Genomic DNA, 24,236 nt, shown 5'->3' on the forward strand with positions numbered 1-24,236 from the left:
TCCCCATGTCTCTTAGGTGGGAGGGTGAGTAAAGGATATAGAAGCAGACTTATTTCTGAGGCTTTTGCTTCCCTGTCTTCAAGTCAGGCTTGAAGGCCCTGTGAATTTGTAATGCTTTAATGGACACACACACAGAGATCTTGTTTTCTTGCAAAGAGTGGTGTAGGCTTATCTGGAGTGGTTGTGTTAACGTCCATCTTTTCTTGTTTCTTTTTTTTTTTATTTGTTTGGGGTTTGTTTAAAGGCCTTTTCTGATGCCCTCAAAAAATGGCAGGAACTGTCTCCTGAAAACAGTGGGAAGCGAAAAAGGAGGAAAGAAATGAACCAGTTTTCCTACATTGATTTCAAATTTGAGCAAGGTAAGTGGTAGATGGTGTTTATGGTAGTCTGTGTGCATCTTGCGAGCAGAGCTTACCCACCACAGAAGGAACCACTGTTGGGTGCTCTGACTCTGAAACCTCTACTTTTTCTTCCACTGTCCAGTATAGATGTGACAATATGGTATTCTTCATGATTAAAGAACATGTCTTGTTGATACAGTATTGCTTCTGAGCTCCTGAAGTTGTATAATGAGTAGTGGTCTGTCATGTCCCAGGTGTAGATGAGGAAAAACCCGAGCTTTGTTCTCACTAGCCAGTCCCTTCTCATCCTGCTTCTAATCCTGCTTTAGGTGACGTGAAAATTGAGAAGCGGATGTTCTTCTTGGAGAACAAGAGACGGCATTACAGGTCCTATGATAGACTCTCGCTTCTCCCACCCGTGCAGCTGGAGCAGGAGTTCTATGAACAGAAAATTAAAGAGATGGCAGAGGTGAGACTGTCATGAACTGCCCTCATTGTCGGTCAGTCAGTCTGTTTCCTGCAGAGAAATACAGATACCTGAACAAAATGTTGAATATCTATCAATTCTCCCTCCTCCCAGTTCCCATTCATGACTTAGATATGAGCTGTGGTTTGGTGCCTTGCTAGCAACTTATTCAGAGCTTACTACATGCATAGGCAGCTAACTACCATTTCTGCCTAGAGAAATCTCCCCGCAGCTCACATTTTCACTTGATTTGGGATGCTTAGCTGGAGTTAAAATGCCATTCTAGACCCTCCTTAATCCAGGGAGAGGTGTGGTTGGATTTTGTTCCTTGAGTTCTAGGACTGCTCATTCTCTGCCCCAGTAAGCTTTAAACCTCCTCCTCTGTTTGGCAGTAACATGCCTTTTTTCATCACAATACTAATGGCAAGATTTCCTTTGGAGTTTAATACAGCTCTATAACTAGCAAGCATGGTCTCTGTTGTCCCTACAGGGCAATCTGTCTATCCACTTCACCTTCTGCAGGCTACACATACTATGCAGAACTCCTCTGTCTATCTACATTGAAACTAAAAGCAGAATCCTGCCACCCATTACTACAAACTGCCTCTGCAGCTCAAATTCTAGGAAAGGGCTGAGTTTATAGTTTAATACTGACTTGTTGTGGAAAGAATTGCTTTAAAAACTTTATATAAATTGATGATGTTCCTTTTAAAAACAAGGCAGGTGCTCTCAGAATCATCTCTGTAAAAGCCCTTGACTGTGTATCTGCACTGCACACTGGGTCTGCAAGAGCCTGAATTTGCTGACTGTCTGGAATTTGGTTCATAGCAGCGGTGGGTTGATGGGTAGCTTGATGGGTAACTGAAACTGGAATGGTCGGTTGAGCAGTTTGTGGGCAGCCCATCATGTGTAACATACTTCTGATTTCTTAAATCTTAAGATTACATAAGTGTTTAACGCTCCATTCCAATTGCTACTAGTTCTAGAATTACAAGTGCACATGTCTTTTTCAGCATGCAGACTTCCTTCTTGCCCTGCAGATGAACGAGGAGCAGTATCAGAAGGTCAGTAGCTCTATCACCTGATTTTTGTAATAAGTATTTGCATTTACACCCTTATTTCTAAGCTGACTTGGTCTGGCTCCTCACATACTCCATTCATTTGCTATAGGATTATTTTGCTGAGCTGGCAGTGTGTGTGTGTGTTGGCTGGCTGGCTTTTAGAAAAGATTATCAACAATAGCGTCCAGGAAGGCAGTATTGGTGCACGTAATGATCTGTAGTAACTCATTTGGTTGCTGTTCATAACTTAATTGGCCAGTACGTTAGTATCAGGATTGCTATTGCTATGCACGTTATGGCAATTTAAAACAGATGTGCTATTCTTGGAGAGGCTTCTTTTCCGTTTGCGGTGGAGGCTTGTTAGAAATTTGAAAACTAAAACTTTCCATTTCAATTAAGAGAGATGATGGTTGGCGTTCTATTCAGCAGCCATAATTATCTTTTTCCTTTCAACAACCGCTACCTTTAAGCTTTGGAGTTCATATTGGCCTTTACAAAGAAGGGAACATGCTTAGTTCCATCAGTGCCATCGTATCACAGACAGGAACTGTGCAAGCTTCCCTGCCTCTACAACAGTGCTGCCAATGCACCATATTCCTGACCTGTGATATGGATAAATATCCTTTGGGGTAGTTGTAGGCCACTAAACTTGAATCCTAGTCTCCAAATGTGAATGGTGCATTCTGCCCCTTCCTCCCCTCTAGTGATACTTTTATTCTTCTATAGTTCAAATCCCCTAATTCTTAACGTTTAGGCAGACTAGCAAATACACCAAAGCATGCATGGGTTTGGTAATTGGCTACCGTGATAGCTTGTCCTATATCGCAGTCTGTTTAGAGAGTGGTTAGAACCTCCGTTTTTTAACTTCCTTGGGGAATTTAAACTCTAAACAAAGCAACTATTTGACTGTTACAAACTGTAGCTGCTCTTGTTAGAAATGCTCATGCCACTGTCAGCTTATTGGGAGTCTCAGACTGGGTGGTAAGGTTGTCTCTCAACTGCACATGCTAATTTTATGGATGTCTCGTTTATATATTTCCAATAGTCTATCGCTGTAGTTACTTCAGTGGGATGGAGGGGGAATTCATCTTTTTAATGGTTTGCAGGATGGTCAGATGATCGAGTGTCGTTGTTGCTATGGGGAATTCGCGTTTGAGGAACTGACGCAGTGTGCGGATGGTCACTTGTTTTGCAAGGAGTGCCTAATCAAATATGCTCAGGAGGCAGTCTTTGGCTCTGGAAAGGTAAGTGTCCCAACAAGAGAATGAAAGGTGGATAGAGGCATCGTGTGTAAGTTCATGTAATCAGTAATGTGAAGTATATGGTCATGCTGGAGGAATTTGTGAACTTGGTATAACTGCACTTCTTGTGAAGCGTTCCATCGTGTGGAACACACTCAGACTTTAGTAGCAAAAAACCAAATTCATCTTGCCCTCCTGCAGATAGCTAACAACTGCCTACTGTGATCTTTGTCATTGAATTGAATAGCTCCTTAATAGTGCTAAATGCACAAAAGCTGTTAATGTATGGTTAAGGTTACATAGTTAAGCAAGCGTAGCAACATTTTCCCCAAAAGTGTGCAGTTGCCCCTATCAATAGCCAGGCTCAATGGGGTGAGTAAAAGAAAGACGAAGTTTTCACTTTCTTCCAGTGTCTTCACTTCCAAACCAGAGCCGGAACCTGGTTTTGCACAATGGGGTAGGTTGGTGCCTGGGACTCAAGATTTGAACTCTGAGGCAGAAGTTTTCAAGCTGTGGGGTGAGCCCTCCTAAGGGGACATGGAGGGATATTGGCAGGGGTGATCTGCGATGCCAAGTGGCTCAGACTTCTGCCTCTGCAGTGGGGCTCGGGTTCCGGCAGTCGGGTAGAGGGTGCCGCTTCCACCCCGACTCACCTCGTTTTTTTCTTTTTTGTCTGGGTTGGAGGAGGTACGACCAAAAATTATAATTCAAAGGGGGGCTCAGCTCAAAAAGTTTGCAGGCTGCTGCTCTGAGGCATGCAGGGAGTGAAGACGCAGGAAATTTTCCTGTGTAGTGTTCCAATCCCATTTTTTTGTTCAGCTTTTAAATATCTATACGTTGATAGATATTAGTACACCTCTACCCCGATATAACGCGACCTGATATAACACAGATTCAGATATAACTCGGTAAAGCAGTGCTCCAGGGGGAGGAGGCGCGAGGCTGCGCACTCCAGCAGATCAAAGCAAGTTCGATATAATGCAGTTTCACCTATAACGCAGTAAGATTTTTTTTTTGACTCTCGAGGACAGCGTTATATTGGGGTAGAGGTGTATGTACCATGTCTCGTGATGCAGCTTGAAGTGGAGGAACTGAAGTCTAGTGGTATAGCAACACTAATGCATAGTTAAACATCAGTGACTTCAAAAGAAGTCCACATAGGGGGTTGTGATTTGGTTGTGACAACAAGAATATATACTTAGCAGGCTTTAGCTCATAAAACAATGTTACTGTTCTGTTCATAAGGTAGAAATATTTCAGAATATTTGAAAAGGGTGAATTCTGCCATTAATGAGCTACCTTCTGTGGGAAAACGGCCACTGCACAAAATGATTGACCATGTTTGGTAGCTGAGTGTTTACATGGTATATGACACTTGTCTGATATATTATTATCTGTTCCCCTTCCACCTCTGCACATATGTAGACATGTGCTGTGGTCACATTTGAAGTGTCAGTTTCAATAACATTTTCTTTGTTTTAGATTACTCGGTTCTGTTGAATCAGCCTTGATTCAGTAGAATTGAGTGGTGCCGTACGTTTTACGAACCTTCATTGTCTCTTCTTCTCTTCCCTCACCAACGTAGTCAGAGCTCAGCTGCATGGAAGGGAGCTGCACGTGTTCATTCCCGACCAGTGAGCTGGAGAAGGTACTCCCAGAGAACATCCTGTGTAAATACTATGAGCGGAAAGCCGAGGAAGAGGTAGCTGCTGCCTGTGCCGATGAGCTAGTCAGGTAAGTTCCCAGCCTGTCAAAGTGGGTTAATACTGTGAGATAGATGAACGAGTGGTAGTTCGACAGCTAGTGTTACAGTAGATTCTGGTTCTATAGCCCAAAACGTTAGTTGACTTGCTAATACAAGGCAGCTGGGTTTTTTTTTCTGTCTATAACTGAGGCATCTGACTTTTACCCCTGAATATTTTTATTAATAAAAGCTAGCTTTCTTTGGTAGGTAGAAACAGATTAAAATCAATAGAGCGTTGCACCCCTTGTGGTTTGTCAGCTCTGCACTAATCCTTTGTGTGAAATAGTCTAGAAGCAGCACTAAGCACATGATCTTTAGGACACACAGAGGGGTTGCAATCAGAGAACTGTAGGAAGAGAACGGGCAGTGCTGAGGTCATTGAATCTTTTCTTTGATAGACAGGCCTTAGCTGGCCACCTTGTTAATGGGCGTGTGGATTTGTTACAACAGGGTTACAGAATACAGCATGTTAATGTTGTCTTTTTTTTTTTTTTTTTTTTTTTTTTTTTTGCACTGTAGGTGTCCTTTCTGTAACTTCCCTGCACTCCTGGACAATGATGTGAAGCGGTTCAGCTGTCCCAATCCTCGCTGCAGGAAGGTAAAGGGCTGATATTTACCTGGTCGTCTCTTTCAGAGTTCTGAGGTATAGCGCTTGAGGGCTGCTCTGTTTTGTTAGCAGTATGAAATGTGCATGTGACATGGATGTGGTGGAGGGATAGAATTCTTGCCAAGGTGGCTTATTGATCTTCTCTTAAGGCACGTGACTAAACGCAGGACTGCATTTCAGAGTACTGTTAATACAGACATGGTTAAATCCTGCTCTGTGTGCTCCGGAGATGGGTGCACAGTAATGTCTGTCAACTCTTAAGCACAAGCTTAAAATGGACTTATAATCGGTCCTTTTAAAATGTCATTTGGCTTTTATGACCGTTCTAACTGTAATGAAACTTTAAGAGAACTGGAGAAACCAAATTCCATAATAGAATGACACTTTCTGTTGTTGCTGCATGTCACCACTCTAGGTCCAGACTTCGTAAGTAATGCCAGAAAGTCACCATCTTCAGGGTTTACATAAAATCTGTACACTCAAAGGACTGGGTATTTACATACTCATCACAAAACCCACTAATCAGCACCCTTGTTGCCATCTCAGCAGAGGGCTTAGCCACTGAATGGGTCCTGGAGAGTGAGCCACCCTTTCAGCCATGGAGATAGTCTCACTTGGTCAAAAGAGAGGTATATTGGCAGAGCATAACGGGGCAACCTTGAACTGCCACAGCTTGTGCTGAATCTGCTCTGTAGAGAAATAGGATTTAGTTTCTTCTAGAGACTTTGAGTGCTAAATGCACGTAGAATCTTGATGGTAGGACTTAATTCTAATATTTTTCTCAGAGTGTCTTCTAACTCACTGGTGCCAGTGAATTAAGACTTAAACTGTAATACCTAATGAGTCTTGCTCAACGTAAGCCACGGTATCAGAGACTCTGATGGAATGGTCTGTATCACAGAAGCTCCTGTCTTAAACGAATCATGCTCATGCTTGTAGCCACTGAGAGTTCTTAATTCTAAATTTTATGTGGCCATTTGCCTATGACGAGACGTAATCATCTTTTACTGGAAGTCTCATTTTATTTTTTTGGAGTAACTTGTATTGCTAAGAATAGATAACTACATTATTGTCAGCACTGTGAAGCTGAGAGCAAGACTAGCCTGATGAAGGATCAGCAGTTGCTTTTTGGATTCTGGCACAACAGACCCACTGTACTAATGTCAGCCGGTACTGCTAGCCGAAGAGAAAACTGCAGCATCCAGTCATGTGGGCTGAGGAAGGCTGAGAACCACTAGGTGGCACCAGTGACTTGTGCACAATCAACCAATTTTTAAAACTGTTTGCTAAAAGAATAGAGCCCTCCCCCCGCCCCTTTTTTTTTTTTTTAAAAAGTGAACCATACAGGTCAATCCCATGGGTTACAGCAAGTAAGCCAAATTCAGAGTTTAAATATTTGAAGAATATTACAGAATTCTAAAATTTCGGATATTCATTTCAGAACGTAATGTTATGGCATGAAGGAATGGCAGAGTGTTCAGGTTGATCAGTGCTTCAGATGCACTATCCTTTTGTTTAGCTGGCTCTTCTGATATCGCAGTATTTCAGGCTAACTTGCCAGTGCTTAAAACAGGGACTGGATTTCCACCATATCAACAGCTTGTGTTGGTGCATTAGCCAGAGGTTTATGGGACTGATCAGGATTTTTAGAAGATTACTTAAAAAGAAACAATTTTGGGCTTAATAGGAAGAATCAATATGTTTCTTGAAATGGGAGGACTTGTCCATGCTTTGTAGCTGTGCTTGCAATAATTTCCCCAAGTTCCATCTATCTTGTGTCTTTCCATGATGGGGATTTTACCAGTTAATGTCTCCATTTGCAGGAAGCTTTTTTTAGTGAGGAGCATAAAGGGTTAGTATGGGAATGTGGGGTGATGCAGGAGTGCAGTGGATGTTCGATATTGGAAGGGCTGCAGAGACTCAACAGTGGTGCCTCCAGCAAGTTACAACAGCTGGCTCTGGAATCCCTCCATGGCTGGAAGGACTGGCTGCATTGCAGAACATAAAATGAGGGAAAGTCTAAAGTGAAGTGGTAGGGATGAAATGAGAGCCTTGTGGTTTCAACAGAGGGGACACAGGATCCTTGTGAGGGGGCAGGGACTGGCGAACCAGATGGTGGTCCCATAGCATTTTCATACTCTCTCTCTCTCAGCCTCTCTGGTCTCAGTTCCAGGGTTCACATTGGTGGTGTTTGGCTTCTCCCAAAACTTTCCCTAAAATCTTGTAGGTTGCTGGTTGGTTCACATTTGTGCCAAAAGTATATCTGCATCCCTTGAAGAGTTGAAAGCATTATCCCTTGGCTGTGTGCTTCATCCAGCCTGAGGCATGCAGGCATCATGCCAGACACTGCTGGGCTACTGCTTGTGCATCTCTCTCATATGATCAGTCCTCATAGTGGCTGAGATGTAACCAGTCTTAACATCAGCAATGGGAAGAACTGCCAGTTAGAGGGAGGCATTGCCAGTCGCCTACAGTAACTACTGAATAGGTATGTAATGAGCAGGGATCCTAGCTTTCTGTGGTGATAAAATTGTGATTTTAAAAAAACATAAAAATCAGTGTTTTTCCATGATTAAAATGAAACTAACTTTAGTTTCCCTGGTCACAATATATAGGTATCATTTAAACATAATATTTTATTGATATCTTTTTAAGCATGTCTGAAGCCTACCAATGCCATCAATCAGTATAATAAAATAAAATTAATAGAATGATCCAGTCACAGTGCGTTGTCTCTTTACTGTTGTCAATGACTCTGCTGTTTCAGCCTCGTTTTCATTTCTTTTCATTCAGTTTATGTAGTGCTTTCCACGTGTTGTAGAGTTGTCTGCCTTTGAATATAATCTACATAATCTTCCTGCAATCAGTACAGAGTAGCACATTACTTATCAATATGAAATTTGTCCTTGCTAAACTCAGTGACATGGTCTTTAGGGGTGATTTTTTAAGTGTTTGTCATCTTTACATAACTTTAATTACTCATATCTGGAGGCTGAAGTGAAATTTGCGATGCATTAAAACACGACCCCCCTATACACTGTTGAGTAACCGCTGTATGCCAGAAGCAGTTTATTGGAGTATGTTTAGCTATGTATATTTAAAGCACATTCAAAAATCATCCACAAGAGGGGAAGGTTGTGTGCGTTGAATAAGTGACACTGGCACTTTTGGTAAAATTTAGTAAATAGTTTTTACATCTTGTGGGGGAAAAAACCCTAAAGATTCTCTCTAAAAATACTACAAATACTGCATTTTTCTGTGGCAAATGGATTTCTAATATCTCTGGTAATGAGTCCACACCATCTGTCAGTGCCATTGCATCTCCAGCTGTGATATGTGAAGTTTGGCTCTTAGTGAGCTGTCCAGACCTTGCGTCTTAATGTCAGCTGCTGGTTGGAGGGAGTATAATAAAGCTTAATTCACCGAGGAGAAACCTAGCTCAAGCAACTCTGCAAGTAAAGAAAAGATTCTTTTACTCGTTTAATGTGGTTTGCATGTGTTACGTGAACGTCCTCTTGTATTTTAAGCATTGAGCTTGTCGGTGTTTTGTATTAGGCTATAGGCAGTTAACTTTGTGGAGCTGCTAACACACATCATGCAGTTCTCTGCTGACTAAAGCTAAACCACTGTGAGTTTCAAGGTATTTGATCCATTCTGTAGTGAGCCACGTAGACGATGTGTGTAGGAAGAGGTGGTGTCGGGTTTGCAGCAGCATTCTGACTTGCCGAATGTGAGTGGGACTAGCCAGTGCTGGTGATGCATTACGCCGCCTCTATGCTACCTCACATCAAAGCAGACTTCTGTGCAGCCGTGGCATTTGAACCTTCCAGCCCTCTAATGACGCATGTTACTTTCCCATGCGTTTTGACAGGCTGAGGTCTTTGCAGTTTTCCAAACTGAAGCTGCCAAGCCCCTTGACGAAATTACCAAGCAGCATTTCTCTCATGACTTCAAAACCTAAAAGGGCAGGCGCTCATCCACAAGAGAAATACTCTTCCTCTTCTCCCCCAGTGTGGCCCCCGTGATCAGCTTGCAGAAACCCCTGTGTGTGCAGGCAGTGCAGTCTGGTGTGTTACATGGTGTGCTTGCAGGTATCACAGACCCTTTGTGTTGTGGGCGGGGGAGACTGTCACCCCTCTTGGCAGTCTCAGCACAAAGCACTGCAGGACTTCCAGACAGCTAAAAGATGAGAAGGTGAAAGATGTTGCCATGGTACTCACACATGCATGAAGCAGCACTGGCCCTCTGGGTGCTGGGGAGCTCAGAACACCAAGCAGAATAATTTCAAGCTACACTGGAACCTTCTGCTGCATGGTAGCCTCTTGCATTTCCTAGATTTGCTTTCTGAACTCCCAGATGTCACCGAGGAGCCTTTCTCTCCCCTGACAAGCTGGTTTGCCTTCCTCTTTTAGAGGGTGGTGCCTCCTGGAGTTCAGAAACTCTCATTGCCTCTGAGCTGATGGCCCCCTGACTAGATAGCTTCCAGGCTCTTGTTTTTCACAGAGTAGTGTCTCCTTTAAATGAGGCTGTGATGCGGAAATGAATGTGCTGACTGAGTACTCACTGCTATTCTGCTGAAAAAAAGGGTGATTCTGAGATACCTACATTCGTGGAAAACCCTTCTACCACTATGCTTTTGGATCTTCGGTATTGCTCCCTTGGCTGCAGCAAGGCAACTATTGGATGTTCTTTTATTACGGAGGGTTAAGTTGTTTTTTTGTTTTGTTTTTTTTTAAAGCTGTTGCTGGAGCTGACTTCTGAGGATTGAGTTGAAGGTGGTGACTATGAACAAGCTCACCCAGTTGCTTTTAACCTTTATTTCGTATTGAGCTGAAATCCTGACTACGCTAGCAAGCTCTATTTGAACATGACCCTTTCTAGCGGGTTGTGAACAGTGCGTCTCTGGTCTGTGTTAATAGACGTGAACCACATTGTTCAGAGGGCATTGTATGATCAGCCAGCTTTAAAGTTATAAAGGCAATCAGTGGGGTTTGCTCCTCAAATTGGGGTCTGTGCAGAGTAGGAAATGGCTCTGTTTGCTACAGAGAAGGTATGCCACCCAAGCTACATATGTCTTGATTGTACCCTACAGCAGAAGGTTTCTATATTGGAGGGAAATGTTTGTGTAAACAAAGGCCCCACTAGCTGAGAGTAAACACAAGGTGACCACATTCCATGTTAGACTGCCCCCCAGCCTGAGCTTATACTTTTAACTTTAATATGGAGATATACCTATCTCATAGAACTGGATGGGACCCAGAAAGGTCATCGAGTCCAGCTCCCTGCCTTCAGTAGCAGGACCAAGTACTGATTTTGCCCCAGATCCCTGAGTGGTCCCCTTGAGGATTGAACTCACAACGCTGGGTTTAGCAGGCCAATGCTCATGCCACCCAACCCTATGCCACCCAACAATATTCTTCATCTGTTTTTCATAGGTTTGGACAGTTAAGCTTTAAATGCCTATGTGGCCCTAAGACTTAAACTGCATCAGGGACTCTGTCACTATCTGCACAAACAACGGGGAAAGAAATTCTTCCAGTTAAAGAAATTAAGCTTGTCCAAAATGCTCCCGAGTTGGATGTGCACATGGAGAATTGCTTAATTCTCCTTGTTTTGCAACATTTTCCCTAGCTGCTGAGTCTGCTGTGTCTCATTCAGCTTCCTGACAGCAGTGCAAACATTTTGAAGGTCCCATGGTCTTATGTGTCACTCCCTATTTATCAGTTCATATGCCTGGGCTCTGTGTATTTCACTGAGCATATTTATGTGGATTTAGTTGCCACTTTTATTTTGCCTCTCTGCTTTTGGGGGTGGGGGGCAAGGCTGGAAATGGCTGTTTTGCTTCCTGCCTGGGGTTGGTGACCTCCTCTCCCAGTTTCATTTTTGTTAAATTCCCTCGCCCTATTGGAATAGAACTTGCTGGGGTGGGGAAGGAATGGAAATGTGATGCAGCAGATCTTGCTCCTGTCCATACTGATGGGGTTTGGTATGAACTTAGGTGTGCTCGCGCATGCATGTGCGGACTCTCCTGGGGAAAGACGCTGCTCACTTGTGCCTTGTCCAGTAGAACCATTTTGAAGCTGTCTATTCTCTTTGCTAATGACCCTGCCCACCCTCAGTTGCAGTTCCCTGGGGTTCAGCGGATGTATGTCTCTGTACTCCAGGGCTTTGCTTTTCCCCCCCTTCAGATTAATACCTTTTGTGCATCCTTCTAGCTGAATGGTGTAGATGGGAACATGCTCCATTATATTGCTGCCAAAACCACAACAAATGGCAAGTTTCCGTCTGTCGTCTATGCTCAGCTCTAAGGCACTCTGCTGCCGGGCAGGCGATTCATTTTTCTTCCATAAAAGGGCAATGAAACTTGTCTGTAGCCTTGTTGCTCTCCGCACTGCAGTCAGAAGGCAGGACAAGGGGAGATGCTATCGACAGCAGCGGCAGTGATATAACAGCAGAAGCTTTGGAATTTCAGTATCTGCTCCTGAAAGGGACTGGGCGGAGGGGGGACCAAGGCCAGAGGGAGGGGTGTGTGTGAGTGTACTCTCTGCAGATAAGGTCCCTTTAGACTTTGTGATGAAATGCCAAAGCAAGGTAGATAACAGGGTGGGAAGAAAGCACTCGTGGAATAGCAAAGTCTATTTAAAGGAATAGATCCCACATATGAATAAAATATGTGCACCAAACCACGTGACCTATCCTCCAAGATGCTTAATGTCCAACTCCCAGGGAAATTGCTGAGAGTCGAGTTTGCTCAGCACCTTGCAAGATCAAGGCCTTTTACACATACATAAAGGAAAGGTGTAGGCTCGAGATGTGCGGGAAAGTAAAACATAGTTTTAAAAATTGACCTGATGAGAAAGAGGAGTGAAATAGTGCATCTCTGTTGTGTATCTAACCCAAAGCCTCCTAAAACAGGAACTTTCAAACCAGGCTCTATAAAAATAGCCCATGTAAGTCAATGCAATTTAGTGCAACACAATTTATTCCTGTACTTGGTTTCTACCATATATAGCAATATCCATTCAGTGAAAAGAGGATTGTAACACTCTTCTGCCACTGACCAAAGGATGCATCTTTTCAGGTCCATAAGAGGTAGTGCTGTCTTCCCTTTATAGCTCAGTCCTTTGGGCCTCTACTGAGCAGAGGCAATAAGATGGATCTGACTTCGTGTGGGATGGAAACTTAGTATGCTAGTAATGGAGTTGAGGCAATCCATTCCTTCCACTTAAATTGTAGCTAGATTGAGCCCAGAATCGTGGTGGTGGTGAAGATAGTTGCCTATCTTGAGAATTACTCTGATTGTTGCTGGTGTTTCAGGGCAAAATTGCCCTGAATACTAGTTATTGATCAGCTGGTGGATTTCAGGATCACTATTTAATGTTGCAAGAGTGTTCTGGCCAGGTGATGCCGGACTGGAAAAGCTGGTTGCTTGCCTCTGTATGGCAACCTATGGAAAGTGCATTCCATACATCTTTTAACCGGACTAGAACTACTGCCACTGACATAGAGGTGGGCTGTGTGACTGTTTTGACTCACTGGGTGGTGGAAGGATTGCCCAGAGGCGAGTCTGGGGATCTTCTGCAGCCTGGGATTTGTCTTAAATTCAGCCCACCTTCCTTGAGACACCCCCACAAAGAAAAAATGGGGAGTGATGCCATGCTTGTTTCTTCTGTTCCATGATAAGGAACAAAAGGGCGAGGGTAGTTTAATGTGATCACTGCAGTGTTTTAGAAGGGTCATAGAGGCAACTCTGAACCTCTGTACAAACAAAAGTTATTTAGTCATTGAATTTATTAAATTTTTCCCTCAATGTTGCATATTCCCTATTTACAGTTGCATTTGTCCTAGGAGCAGACAGTGAGGCGAACAGGCTAATCTTTGCTCAGAGACCTGAGAACCACTCCCCACCTCAGACATTAAAATCAGATGACTTCTGAAAAGGAAAAGCCATGAGTCACTCTCTTAAACCAGTGAGTAAAGATTAGAGATGGGCCAGTGAGTAAGAGTGAGTGATTGATTAAACCCCAGGCCTGCCCCAGCACACTTCTCTGGTGCTCTGCTGATGGGAGCGTTCTTAGGCTTGGTCCTGAGGTGGAAAAGACTGAGTATGCCCAGGCCAATTTTAAAACATTATTCTGATCTTATTCAAGAAACTAAGGGCTTGTCTACATCAGAAAGTTGCAGCGCTGGTGAGGGAGTTACAGCGCTGCAACTTTGAAGGTGTACACATCTGCAGGGCACCACCAGCGCTGCAACTCCCTGTTTGCAGCGCTGGCCGTACTCCCGTTTTGTCTCGGGTGTAGAGGATCCAGCGCTGGTGATCCAGCGCTGGTAATCCAATGTAGACACTTACCAGCGCTTTTCTTGACCTCCGTGGAAGGAGGAAGCCTCTGGTAATCAAGCTGGTCTCCTTTCCCGGTTTGCTCTCTCGTTCCCGGAGCCCCGAGCAAGCAGGTCTCCTTCCCTGCGTTTTGCTGGGTGGCTCCGGGAACGCGAGAGCAAACCGCGGCGAAGCGGGTCTCCTTTCCCGGTTTGCTCTCTCGTTCCCGGAGCCCAGAGCAAGCAGATCTCCTTCCCTGCGGTTTGCTGGGTGGCTCCGGGAACGCGAGAGCAAACCGCGGCGAAGCGGGTCTCCTTTCCCGGTTTGCTCTCTCGTTCCCGGAGCCCCGAGCAAGCAGGTCTCCTTCCCTGCGGTTTGCTGGGTGGCTCCGGGAACGAGAGAGCAAACCGCGGCGAAGCGGGTCTCCTTTCCCGGTTTGCTCTCTCGTTCCCGGAGCCCCGAGCAAGCAGGTCTCCTTCCCTGCGGTTTGCTGGGTGGCTCCGGGAACGAGAGAGCAAACCGCGGCGAAGCGGGTCTCCTTTCCCGGTTTGCTCTCTCGTTCCCGGAGCCCCGAGCAAGCAGGTCTCCTTCCCTGCGGTTTGCTGGGTGGCTCCGGGAACGAGAGAGCAAACCGCGGCGAAGCGGGTCTCCTTTCCCGGTTTGCTCTCTCGTTCCCGGAGCCCAGAGCAAGCAGATCTCCTTCCCTGCGGTTTGCTGGGTGGCTCCGGGAACGCGAGAGCAAACCGCGGCGAAGCGGGTCTCCTTTCCCGGTTTGCTCTCTCGTTCCCGGAGCCCCGAGCAAGCAGGTCTCCTTCCCTGCGGTTTGCTGGGTGGCTCCGGGAACGAGAGAGCAAACCGCGGCGAAGCGGGTCTCCTTTCCCGGTTTGCTCTCGCGTTCCCGGAACCCCCCTTGAAGCCGCCCAACAGCGCTGCAGTGTGGCCACATCTAACACCACTTGCAGCGCTGGTTGCTGTAAGTGTGGCCACTCTGCAGCGCTGGCCCTATACAGCTGTACTAATACAGCTGTAACAACCAGCGCTGCAAAACTTTAGATGTAGACATGGCCTCAATCTCCTCTTTCCTTCTCCCACACTGAGATCCCTATCACAACCATTGCTGCTCTGTTTCCTCAGTTTTGCCCACTAGAGAGCCATAAAACCTATTGGATGACAGAATGACTTTCAGCATACACCTTGTCTCTCACTAGCTAGTCATGCTTTTGAAATGGTAATTCTGAACATTTGGGGTGGAGGGGAGGTGGGTGGTGAAAAAAGAGATTTGGGTGGAGTCTTACTATCATGGTAGTTCATTTACGTCCTTCAGAAAAGTGCATCAGGATGGCATGTCCTTGTATATGCAGCACAAAGATGTATTTAGCTTCCCCATTCTGTACTAGTGTAAACAGGTTTCTGCGTGTGAGACAGTCATCAGGCTTTCTGGGCTAATTCAAGGCCACTGTGTGTGTTTCTCTGAAGCTGACGGTGGAGTTTGTTTCCTAATTTGGTCACAGCATGCTTGGGGCTGGCTTGCTTAACTTTTTTTTTTAAGCACTTGTCCTTTTAGATCATTGTAGTGGAGGGGAAGCTGTTCATGTCAGAGAACCTACAGTTCATCTCACTTCCTCTCCATAGAGGAAGTGACACTTACTAAGGTCTCTGCAGCTTAAAAAAAAAAAGTGAAGCTAACCTAGAATCTATGGTGATGACCCCCATCTTCTTTCTCCCTACTCATCCCTTCACTATCCTTTCTGAATGCTCAGGAGCTAATCTTAATGATCTTGTTGGTTGAGAATCCCATATGGATAGTCATTTGAACTTTTAATGCTAGAAGAGTTTTGAAAATTATTACTCTTCTCATGAAAAGGGAGAAGATTGATAAAGGTTTTTTAAAAAGCCAAACACATTCACCTGTGTTTTGTAGGTACTTTTATAAACATTTTTGAGCATTTGCATTTTTGTGTGTGTGGCAAAAAAGGAGGGTTAGTGACTTACCTGATCTCCTTATGAGAGGTTGGATTTTTTTTTTTTTTAATTTCATACAGCATCAAAAGAGAAGCAGTGTGACTGGCAAGGAACAATGTGAACTGAATGGCCTATAAAAATAAATAAGCAAGCAAGTAGAGAGAATGAGGCACTTGTGATCCTCTATAAAACAGGGCTGATCTTCTATCTCCCACTCAAAAAAAAGAAAAAATCATGGCCAAATTGCCATTGATTGCTGGAATGCAGAAGGAATAACTTACTAATGGTCCAACAGTCAGGAATTCTGTTAAACTCTCCACGTTTTTGGGTTGAAGTGGGCGGCCTGGGCTGTTTTATCATATCATATCAAACTAACAATCCTATATTAGAAAGGTAACAATAAAATGTGATCATTGTCTCACCTGGAAGCAGATGTAGAGACAGACAGCTGAGGAATCAATAACTAACCTGTAGCTTTGGTTGTGATTCATAGGCTGTACTTTTCAGGGAAAATATGGGTTTTCCAGGAGAATCTGATCTAGGTTGTGCCACAGGCAACTCTTTTTTAACAAGAGTTGTATTGCCTTTGTATTGCTGTGCCTTGTGCAGGGAGAGACAGCGCTCTTGCAATCCTTGCTGTGAGGAGGAGACGTTATGTTCCAGACCCTGCAGGGATTAGAAGAGGAGATCTCTCACCTTTCAGAGATTTGAGATGCAGGAGCACCCACCTAAATCTCTGAACTCCTCTGCTTCTATTGTGGGTGTGGAGTGCACATCTTTCATACCATGTGGTTTGCCCGTGTGACAGTGCTTTAGGATGCACCATTAAGAGATTATGAATCTGGCGTGAAACAGAAGCCTGATATAGCCCGTCTCTGTAGAAATCGTTCTGTGGTGTGGAAGCTAATGTACTAGTAGTGTGCCGACTGCATAGCTACAACTGCCCTCCATTTCACATGCTATAACTGTCAAATGCAAAATATACAGTACTGACCCCTGACAGGCAGTAAGAGTAATCTCCACGTTGAAAGTGAAGTTGTGCTTTTCAGTTTAGTAAAAATCACCAAGGGGTGGGGTATATGTTAACCCTGAAAGTGAGTCACCCACCTGAAATTCATTGTTTTGAAGTTCATGTTTTAAAATCTCTGCATCTCAGTAAACTTTCTCTGTTACTGCTTTTAACCTTCAAGGCTCTGCATTCTTATGCATTCACCCTGTTACTACTGTTGCATTGTTAATGGGGCTGTAGCAATCCATCTAGAATGCTGACATGACTACGTTACTACTTGTAACAGAGGAGTGAAGAGCAAGGTAGAAACTGGATCCAGAAGCAGTCTCATGGTAAAGTATTGCTACCAGAACTGCACAACAGAACCACTTGTGTGAGATTATTTGTTGCAGTGAAGTGTACGTTTGTGGGTGTGCAGGTTGGAGTTCTTTACCTTTTACATACAATGACTAACAGCACAGTGTATTGATCCCCTGGGTTTTTCTCTAGAGAGGCTGAGAAATTGAATAATGTGCTGTTCTTTCTAATAATACTAAGAGCATCCTAAAACTTCTGCTCTTTGAACCTTCATATTGTAGATTGAAGCCCCTTCTCTGAGTGTCAGTGAAAGGAGGGGGAGCATAGATGGCTGGGTTAGTTCTATGTTCAGAGCTTACCACACTTCATGCACTCAACTGCCATTGCTCGCTTAAGGGCATGCTATAGCAGAAAGCAGCTACCCATGTGCAATTCTCTGCTTGACATCAGTGAAGGAGAGGAGTAATTTTTCTGTGCAGCTGATTTCACAGTAAATTTAGAATATAGTTTTGGGTTGTAGTAATTAACCTGTGAATGCTGGGCTGTTGTGAGTATAAGGCAGTCTGTCTCCTCTACTCTTTGTAATGTCGCTGCTCCTTTTCACTCAGTTGGCAAAGCATTCCCTCAGGAGTGTGGCATCCCTCTGGGCCCTTACTGTGAATAGTCACACTGTTGTGTATGTGTGTTTCTTGAATGAGATGCAAGTGTGAACAGGGAAATGTCACTCCATTGCAAAATGTATTGACTGTTACAATAAGTGACAGTTAACGGAAAGCAATCACTTCCACACCAGCAAGGACATTTGTCTATCTTTTGAAGAGAGGCCAACTGGAAAGGTTAAAATACCTGGGTTGTTAGAAAAAATATGCAGATATAGAAAATTGCAAATATTTAGTAATACAAGACTAAATAAAAAAAGTGCATTTCCCAAAAAGCTTAGAAGGTGAACTGCTAGCATGACTTTCTGGGTCTCTTCCCCTAAGTATCCCAGTAGTTATTCTGAAGCTCCTTCCACTTCATTGTAAGGTTTGTGTCTTCACTTGGGGGAAGGGCGTGTGCTTTACAGGATAGCTAAGGGCTTGTCTACACTGGCATTTAACAGCGCTGCAACTTTCTAGCTCAGGGGAGTGAAAAAACACCCCTCTGAGCTCAGCAAGTTGCAGGGCTGTAAAGCACCAGTATAAACAGTGCCCCAGCTCTGAGAGCCACGCCCTGCGAACACACACGGCATGTTAAAGCGCTGCCGCGGCAGCTCTTTAGCATTGCCAGTGTAGACTAGCCCTACGTTTAAAAATCCTAGCAGAGAGAGGAAGGATCTGCCCTGTGCCTTTTATCTAGCTGATCAGGGTAAACCTCAGGTTATCTCACTTGGGAAAACAAACAAAGAAACAAACTAACCAACCACACACGCACACTCCTCCCCCCCCCCCCATGGAGAAAACTATCCCTATGTCATGACCATGTCTACAGTAGGAAGAAGGCTATTGGTAATGTGTTAAAATCCTAGTGTGGACAGCGCATGTTGTAATTTTAATATATTAATAGAGCAGGGGGAGCTGGCTGGTTAAAGCATGCAGGAATGTGAGAGTCAGAAGAAGCCATGTGAATGTGTGGCTTCATCCTGACCCCTTGTGGGTGTCTAGATTCGACGACTATTTTTTTTTTAAAGGCAATCCTCAACTGATGGAAGGTCTAGTAAGACCGCGCACACAGGCCTGTCTGGCCACTGTGATCTAACCCTGTTCAGAGCAAGTCTAGACAGCAGTCATGTGAATGCTGGTACATGCTCTGTGCTAATTCTACCATCAGTGGCGTTGCACTGGAGGGAGATTAGCCTCCTTCATGTTAGACTTTGTGGAGCAAAGTGGCTGCATGTGTGCAACAACTAGGTGGTGGTGTTGCTGGAGGCCCACAGGAATATATCAAAATAATTGAGGGCATCTAATCTCCTTACCTGATTGACTGAAGGACGTTAGCTCTCTAGCTAGATAGATGTTTCACTTGTATTCTCAACAAGGCGGATAGGTCTAAAATTTGAGCAGCGGGATTCCATCAGGATAGTCTCCAAATATTTTCACGTGCAGGTGGATTTTAGCCCAGCCAGCCATGACAGTGTCCCTTGAAACATTACAATCCTCTGTAAACCTGACTGTTTACAGTCACCAGTTGTCTTGGGCCCCTGCCTTTACCTCTCTCTTCTTGGATCTTTTGTTATGATGAGCAAGTCTTCAAAGGAAGGACTAGTTACTCTAATCTGTTGCCCTCTTCCCTGAGCTGTTTATCCAGGGTGAAGTCAGTCAAGTTTAATTCTCTGGCTTAACTGATTTTCAAGTCCATTTTAGGGCTTGTCTACACTTACAGCATTGCTGTAGTGTTTATTAAAAACACTACATACACTTAGTGAAGATGTTACCTGCACTGACAGCAGAAGCTTCTTCCATCAATGTAGGTATCTCCAAGAGGTGGTAGCTGTGGTGGGCTTGTCCCATCGACGTAATACTGTCTACACCAGGAGTTAGGTCAGTATAACTGCATTGCTCAGGTGTAGATTTTCCACACCTCTGAGCAATGCAGTTATACCAGCATAAGTTTGTAGTAGTAAAAGTTTGCATTTGTGTTTAGATCATGAGGCTCTTAAAGTTGAGCCCAGCTCCCGTGTTATCTACAGGTTGGCTAGGGCTGCCTCATTATTCATAAAAGTAAGTGTAAAACAGAACATTTCTATAGTGTAGCCAAAGTTCTTGAGGAAGAGTAGGATTGTCCATTTGACCAGACATGCATTCTTCAAATGGAAGCTGGGCAGTAATTGCTTCTTATTTTTTTTAGCTGAGTATTTGTAAATGTGGAGTTAAAGGATCTTAACAGTTTACAACTTCATATTCTAAAAATGTACAGATTTGCAACTGAAGTCAAGTGTCTGTGCTCAAGAAAATGCTCCCTGTATGTCAAAAATGTTACATGTGCATTTTTTATTAAAGGCATCAGGATTAATGGAATTTTTAAGGCCTCTTCCCTTGTAATTAATTTTATTTAATTGTTCCTGAGATTTAAATTGGCAGCCATAGCTACATTGTTGTATGGAGTCAGAAACTGGAAAGGGTCTGTATAATTTAAAAACCAAGTGCCAGCTTTCTCTCGCTACTAATTTTTCATCTTGAAGCTCTTCGGTGGAAAGAGGATTAGGTGAAAACACATTTTGAGGGACAACTTTTAGCCTTTTATTTTGAGGAAATTAACTATGCTGTGAACTGTTCAGCAGGCAGAAAGCACTGGAAAAGTGAAAGTAAGATGGAGCACAATTAAACCCTTCACTGTCTGAATGTTGCTTGTCCATAGCTTCCTATGGACCATCAAGTTGGAGTAGGTGTCTTTGGGATTCAACACTGAGTAGGTTAAACTGTAAAAAGCAAAGGTACAAATCAAGACAGATCTTTATATTTAGCAGTGGACAGAAGCATGCACCCTACAAGAAGCAGACTCTCTGCTTACAAGGGTTTTTAGGTAGCTAGTGTATCACCAAAGGCCCTAATCAGGATCAGGGCCGCATTGTGCTAGTCACTGCATAAGCTCATGGAAGAAAATTGCTCCTGGCCTGACAAGCATTCTCTAGAAAGACAAAATGTAAGAAAGGAGGAAGGGAAGCTATGTATCAGCAGAGTAGTGAGACCAGAGTGATGGAAACAAGACTGTTTGTTTTTAATTTCATTATAATAAAACTAATGACCCATGGTGAATTCCTCTGTTTGATACAAGACCCCATAACTAGCGCGCGCTCTCTTTTATATTAACCCTAACCTAGTGTTCCTTGTTTAGCCTTTCCCATTTTCTAGCTAACGTTTGTCTAACTACGTAAAACATTAACCTACCTCTTTAAACTTTAGCCTCTTCCATTTCCTTTCTGTAACATATTTAAACCTTGGCTTCTGTTTTTGGTTGTTTAGATGAATCTCTTGCTCTTTTTTTTTTTTTTTTTTTTAAGCAGCATTGACTGAACACCTTTTATTCCGTCCCATGCTTCAAGTGACACCACCTCTGCACTGCCAGGCAATGAACCCTTAGGTCCTAGTGCTGAGAATTGTGGGGGACAGGGGTTGGCACATGTGTGGACAGGCTAACGTGGCTGATGTGTGTGGCTCAAGGTGGTTTCTGTCTTGGACACCGAGGAGCAGAGGTAATTGTTAAGTAGCCTCTATATTGCTATTAGTGTAAACAAAGCAGATGTTTCCAGGAGTCAAGAGGAGCATTAATGGAATGTGTTGGCCTAGGCTGATGTAAAACATTGCCACAAGTTTTCAGAATGAGCTCAGCAGTACTAAAATCTGATGGGAGTTTAATGTTGAGTCTGCCTTTTGAAACCGAGGGGTCATCTGGGAAAGCCTCAGCTAATGGAAACACAAGTACACTTGTCATAAATCAGTGCCAAAATACTGAACAGACATGGCTGAAAGATATAAAAGCAGCTACCAGCATATCTGGCCGTTAGCTATTCAGTGGCTGCTTCTTTCACTATGTATTTATTTTTCATGTTGGTGTTTGACTTTAAAGGGGAAAGTATAGGTTGTAATGGAGGGCTTAGGAAACAGTTCACCTCCATTTGACCGGGGGGGTTCTTCCTTTAGATTCACTGAGTGCTTGTGGTGTCTTTTTAACTGACTGTCCATCTTTGTGGGATATGGTAGATGAGAAAAGCATCGCATTTTTCTATTAAACAAGTTGTCTTCATGGCGAAATAAAATCAATTGTATTTCTACAGTGACTTTGCTCTGTTGTGAAATCCAGGAATGCTGTGGAAGGCACGAAATGAAGCAAACTCCGCACAATTTAGAGATCATATAGCTTAGAAACAAAGACGCTCATTCTGTAAAATTAAAGAGCAGTATTTTGGAGATAAGAAGTGAGCCATCCAAACCTAGCTTACCTCCTATGTGTTTTTTTTTTTTGTTGAAAGTTTGAGCCTAGATGTACCATTGCCAACAAGATAAAGATGGTCACATTTGTTCAATGATTATCTCCTATGAAGTTGACCTGAAAGGGTTGACTTTTAATGACTCTTACATTTTTTTCAGCAGAGGCTTCTATTCGACTTCCCTCTTTCTGTGGATCAGTCAGGAGGACACGCACCTCTGTGCTAGGTCTTGAGGTACAGTCCCAACATTGGCTTAGCTTCATACTTACTGCTTAAACTGCAATACTCCTGTGCTTTTAGAGTGGCAGAGGTGCCACCCCCCAAATGAGGCAATAGCCAAGGACCTGGGTCACGGAGGCATTGTCTACGTGTGGATGCTCTTCTTCTGCTACAAACGTGGCTTTTTGGGTTAGTTTTCTGCTTAAATCTTCCCAGGTGACTCAGACTAAACCAAAAAAAGCACTCTTATTGGCTTTGCCACTGGCCTGCTGGGGGATCACGGGCAAGTCGCTTCACCCCTCTGTGCCTCAGTTTCTGCATTTGTAAAATGGATATAATGATGCCTCCCTTTTGTAAAGCACTCAAAGATGTACTGATTAAAAAGTTGTGTAAAGACTAGGCATTACTGTGCAGTCAAGGTTGTGCTAGTATAACTATTGGGTTAAATTCACACCTTAGTTTATACTGGTGTAATCTCATGCAGATAAGTCGTGTATGTGGCCTGTTACTAACCCTCTCTTTAGACCAGGGAGGTGACCTAAGGATTTGGTGGATTCTCATTAACTTGAAGCGTTTAAATCAAAACTGGATGTGTTTCTAAAGGAGATGCTTAGCTCAACTGGAAGTCATGGGCTTGATGCAGGAATTATCTAGTTATTTTCTATGTCCTGTGTTACTCAGGTGGTCAGGCTAGAGGACCCTAGTGGTTCCTCTTGGCCTTGAAAATATATTCAATGTATTTCCTCCTACCCATTTGAAATCTGCTGCCTTGTAACTTCATTATGGTCTATGGCCATATCACTCCAAGCTGTGATCCTGCTAAATCTCACCAGTTAAGTAAGGTTGGATCTGAATAGACTTGGTTGGGAGACTGCCAAGGAATCTAGGAATTGTAGGAAGTGATAGTGTTGATTCAGTAGGTAATGCTCTTCCCTCACAGTGCACAGCACATTAACAGGAACTGCTGCTGGAAGTGGCATCTTAGCAAGGAAGCACAAACTTGATATCCTGGCTCAAAAGATTGTGTGTCTCACCAACAAAAGTCGGTCCAATAACATGTATTATCTCACTCATCTTGTCTCTTTGATATCCTAGTGTCAATTGTGGTTGTGACGAGTTGGATCATAGAAACCCTCTTGGGAACTGCCAACTGATGTGCCAAGACTGCTTCTGCCCCTGCTTTCCCTGCCAGCTTGGGACTCCGGCACCCTGTCTTGTTGAGACAGACACGCCAGTCTGCTCCAACACACACCTAGGGTCTGAACCATGTGCCCCAAAGCTGCAGACTTAACTGAAAGCAACTTAAGAAGTGTTCCTGTCTTTAACACTCAGATGCCCAACTCCCAGTGAGGTCCAAACTCCAAATAAATCTGCTTTACCCTGTATAAAGCTTATACAGGGTAAATTCATAAATTGTTCGCCCTCTATAACACTGATAGAGAGAGAGGCACAGCTTTCCCCTCCTTCCCCCTGGTATTAATACATACTCTGGGTTAATTAATAAGTAAAAAGTGATTTTTTTAAATACAGAAAGTAGGATTTAAGTGGTTCCAAGTAGTAACAGACAAAACAAAGTGAATTACCAAGTAAAATAAAATAAAACACACAAATCTAAGCCCAATACAGATAAAATCTCACCCTGAGATGTTTCAATGAGTTTCTTTCACAGAATGGACGCCTTCCTAGTCTGGGCACAATCCTTTCCCCCTGATACAGCCCTTGTTCCAGCTCAGGCGGTAGCTAAGGGATTTCTCATGATTGACGCTCCCTTTGTTCTGTTCCACCCACTTATATATCTTTTGCATAAGGTGGGAATCCTTTGTCCCTCTGGGTTTCCACCCCTGCTTCTCAGTGCAAAAACACCACGTTAAAGATGGATTCCGGTTCAGGTGACATGATCACATGTCACTGTAAAACTCCAAGCCCTCATTTCTCCCAGACTGACTCACAGGAAGGCCTCTGCAAACAGAACTATCCATAGTCAATTGTCTTGGTTGATGGGAGCCATCAAGATTCCAAACCACCATTAATGGCCACACTTTGCATAATTACAAAAGGACCTT

At 43.7% G+C, this 24,236-nt stretch overlaps 1 protein-coding gene across 2 annotated transcripts in view; it reads left to right on the plus strand.

Annotated features, from left to right (window-relative positions):
* RNF216 (ring finger protein 216) overlaps positions 1-24,236 on the plus strand; it is a 116,261-nt gene that overhangs the window by 36,488 nt on the left and 55,537 nt on the right. For both annotated transcript variants that reach the window (XM_050966553.1, XM_050966554.1), the window contains 6 exons: positions 245-359; positions 671-810; positions 1,821-1,871; positions 2,975-3,112; positions 4,695-4,843; positions 5,373-5,451. In XM_050966553.1, coding sequence (XP_050822510.1) covers positions 245-359; positions 671-810; positions 1,821-1,871; positions 2,975-3,112; positions 4,695-4,843; positions 5,373-5,451 — 672 coding nt within the window. The remainder of the gene's footprint in view (positions 1-244; positions 360-670; positions 811-1,820; positions 1,872-2,974; positions 3,113-4,694; positions 4,844-5,372; positions 5,452-24,236) is intronic.

The sequence above is a fragment of the Gopherus flavomarginatus genome, chromosome 9 (genome assembly GCF_025201925.1).
Source record: "Gopherus flavomarginatus isolate rGopFla2 chromosome 9, rGopFla2.mat.asm, whole genome shotgun sequence".
Lineage (NCBI taxonomy): Eukaryota > Metazoa > Chordata > Testudines > Testudinidae > Gopherus > Gopherus flavomarginatus.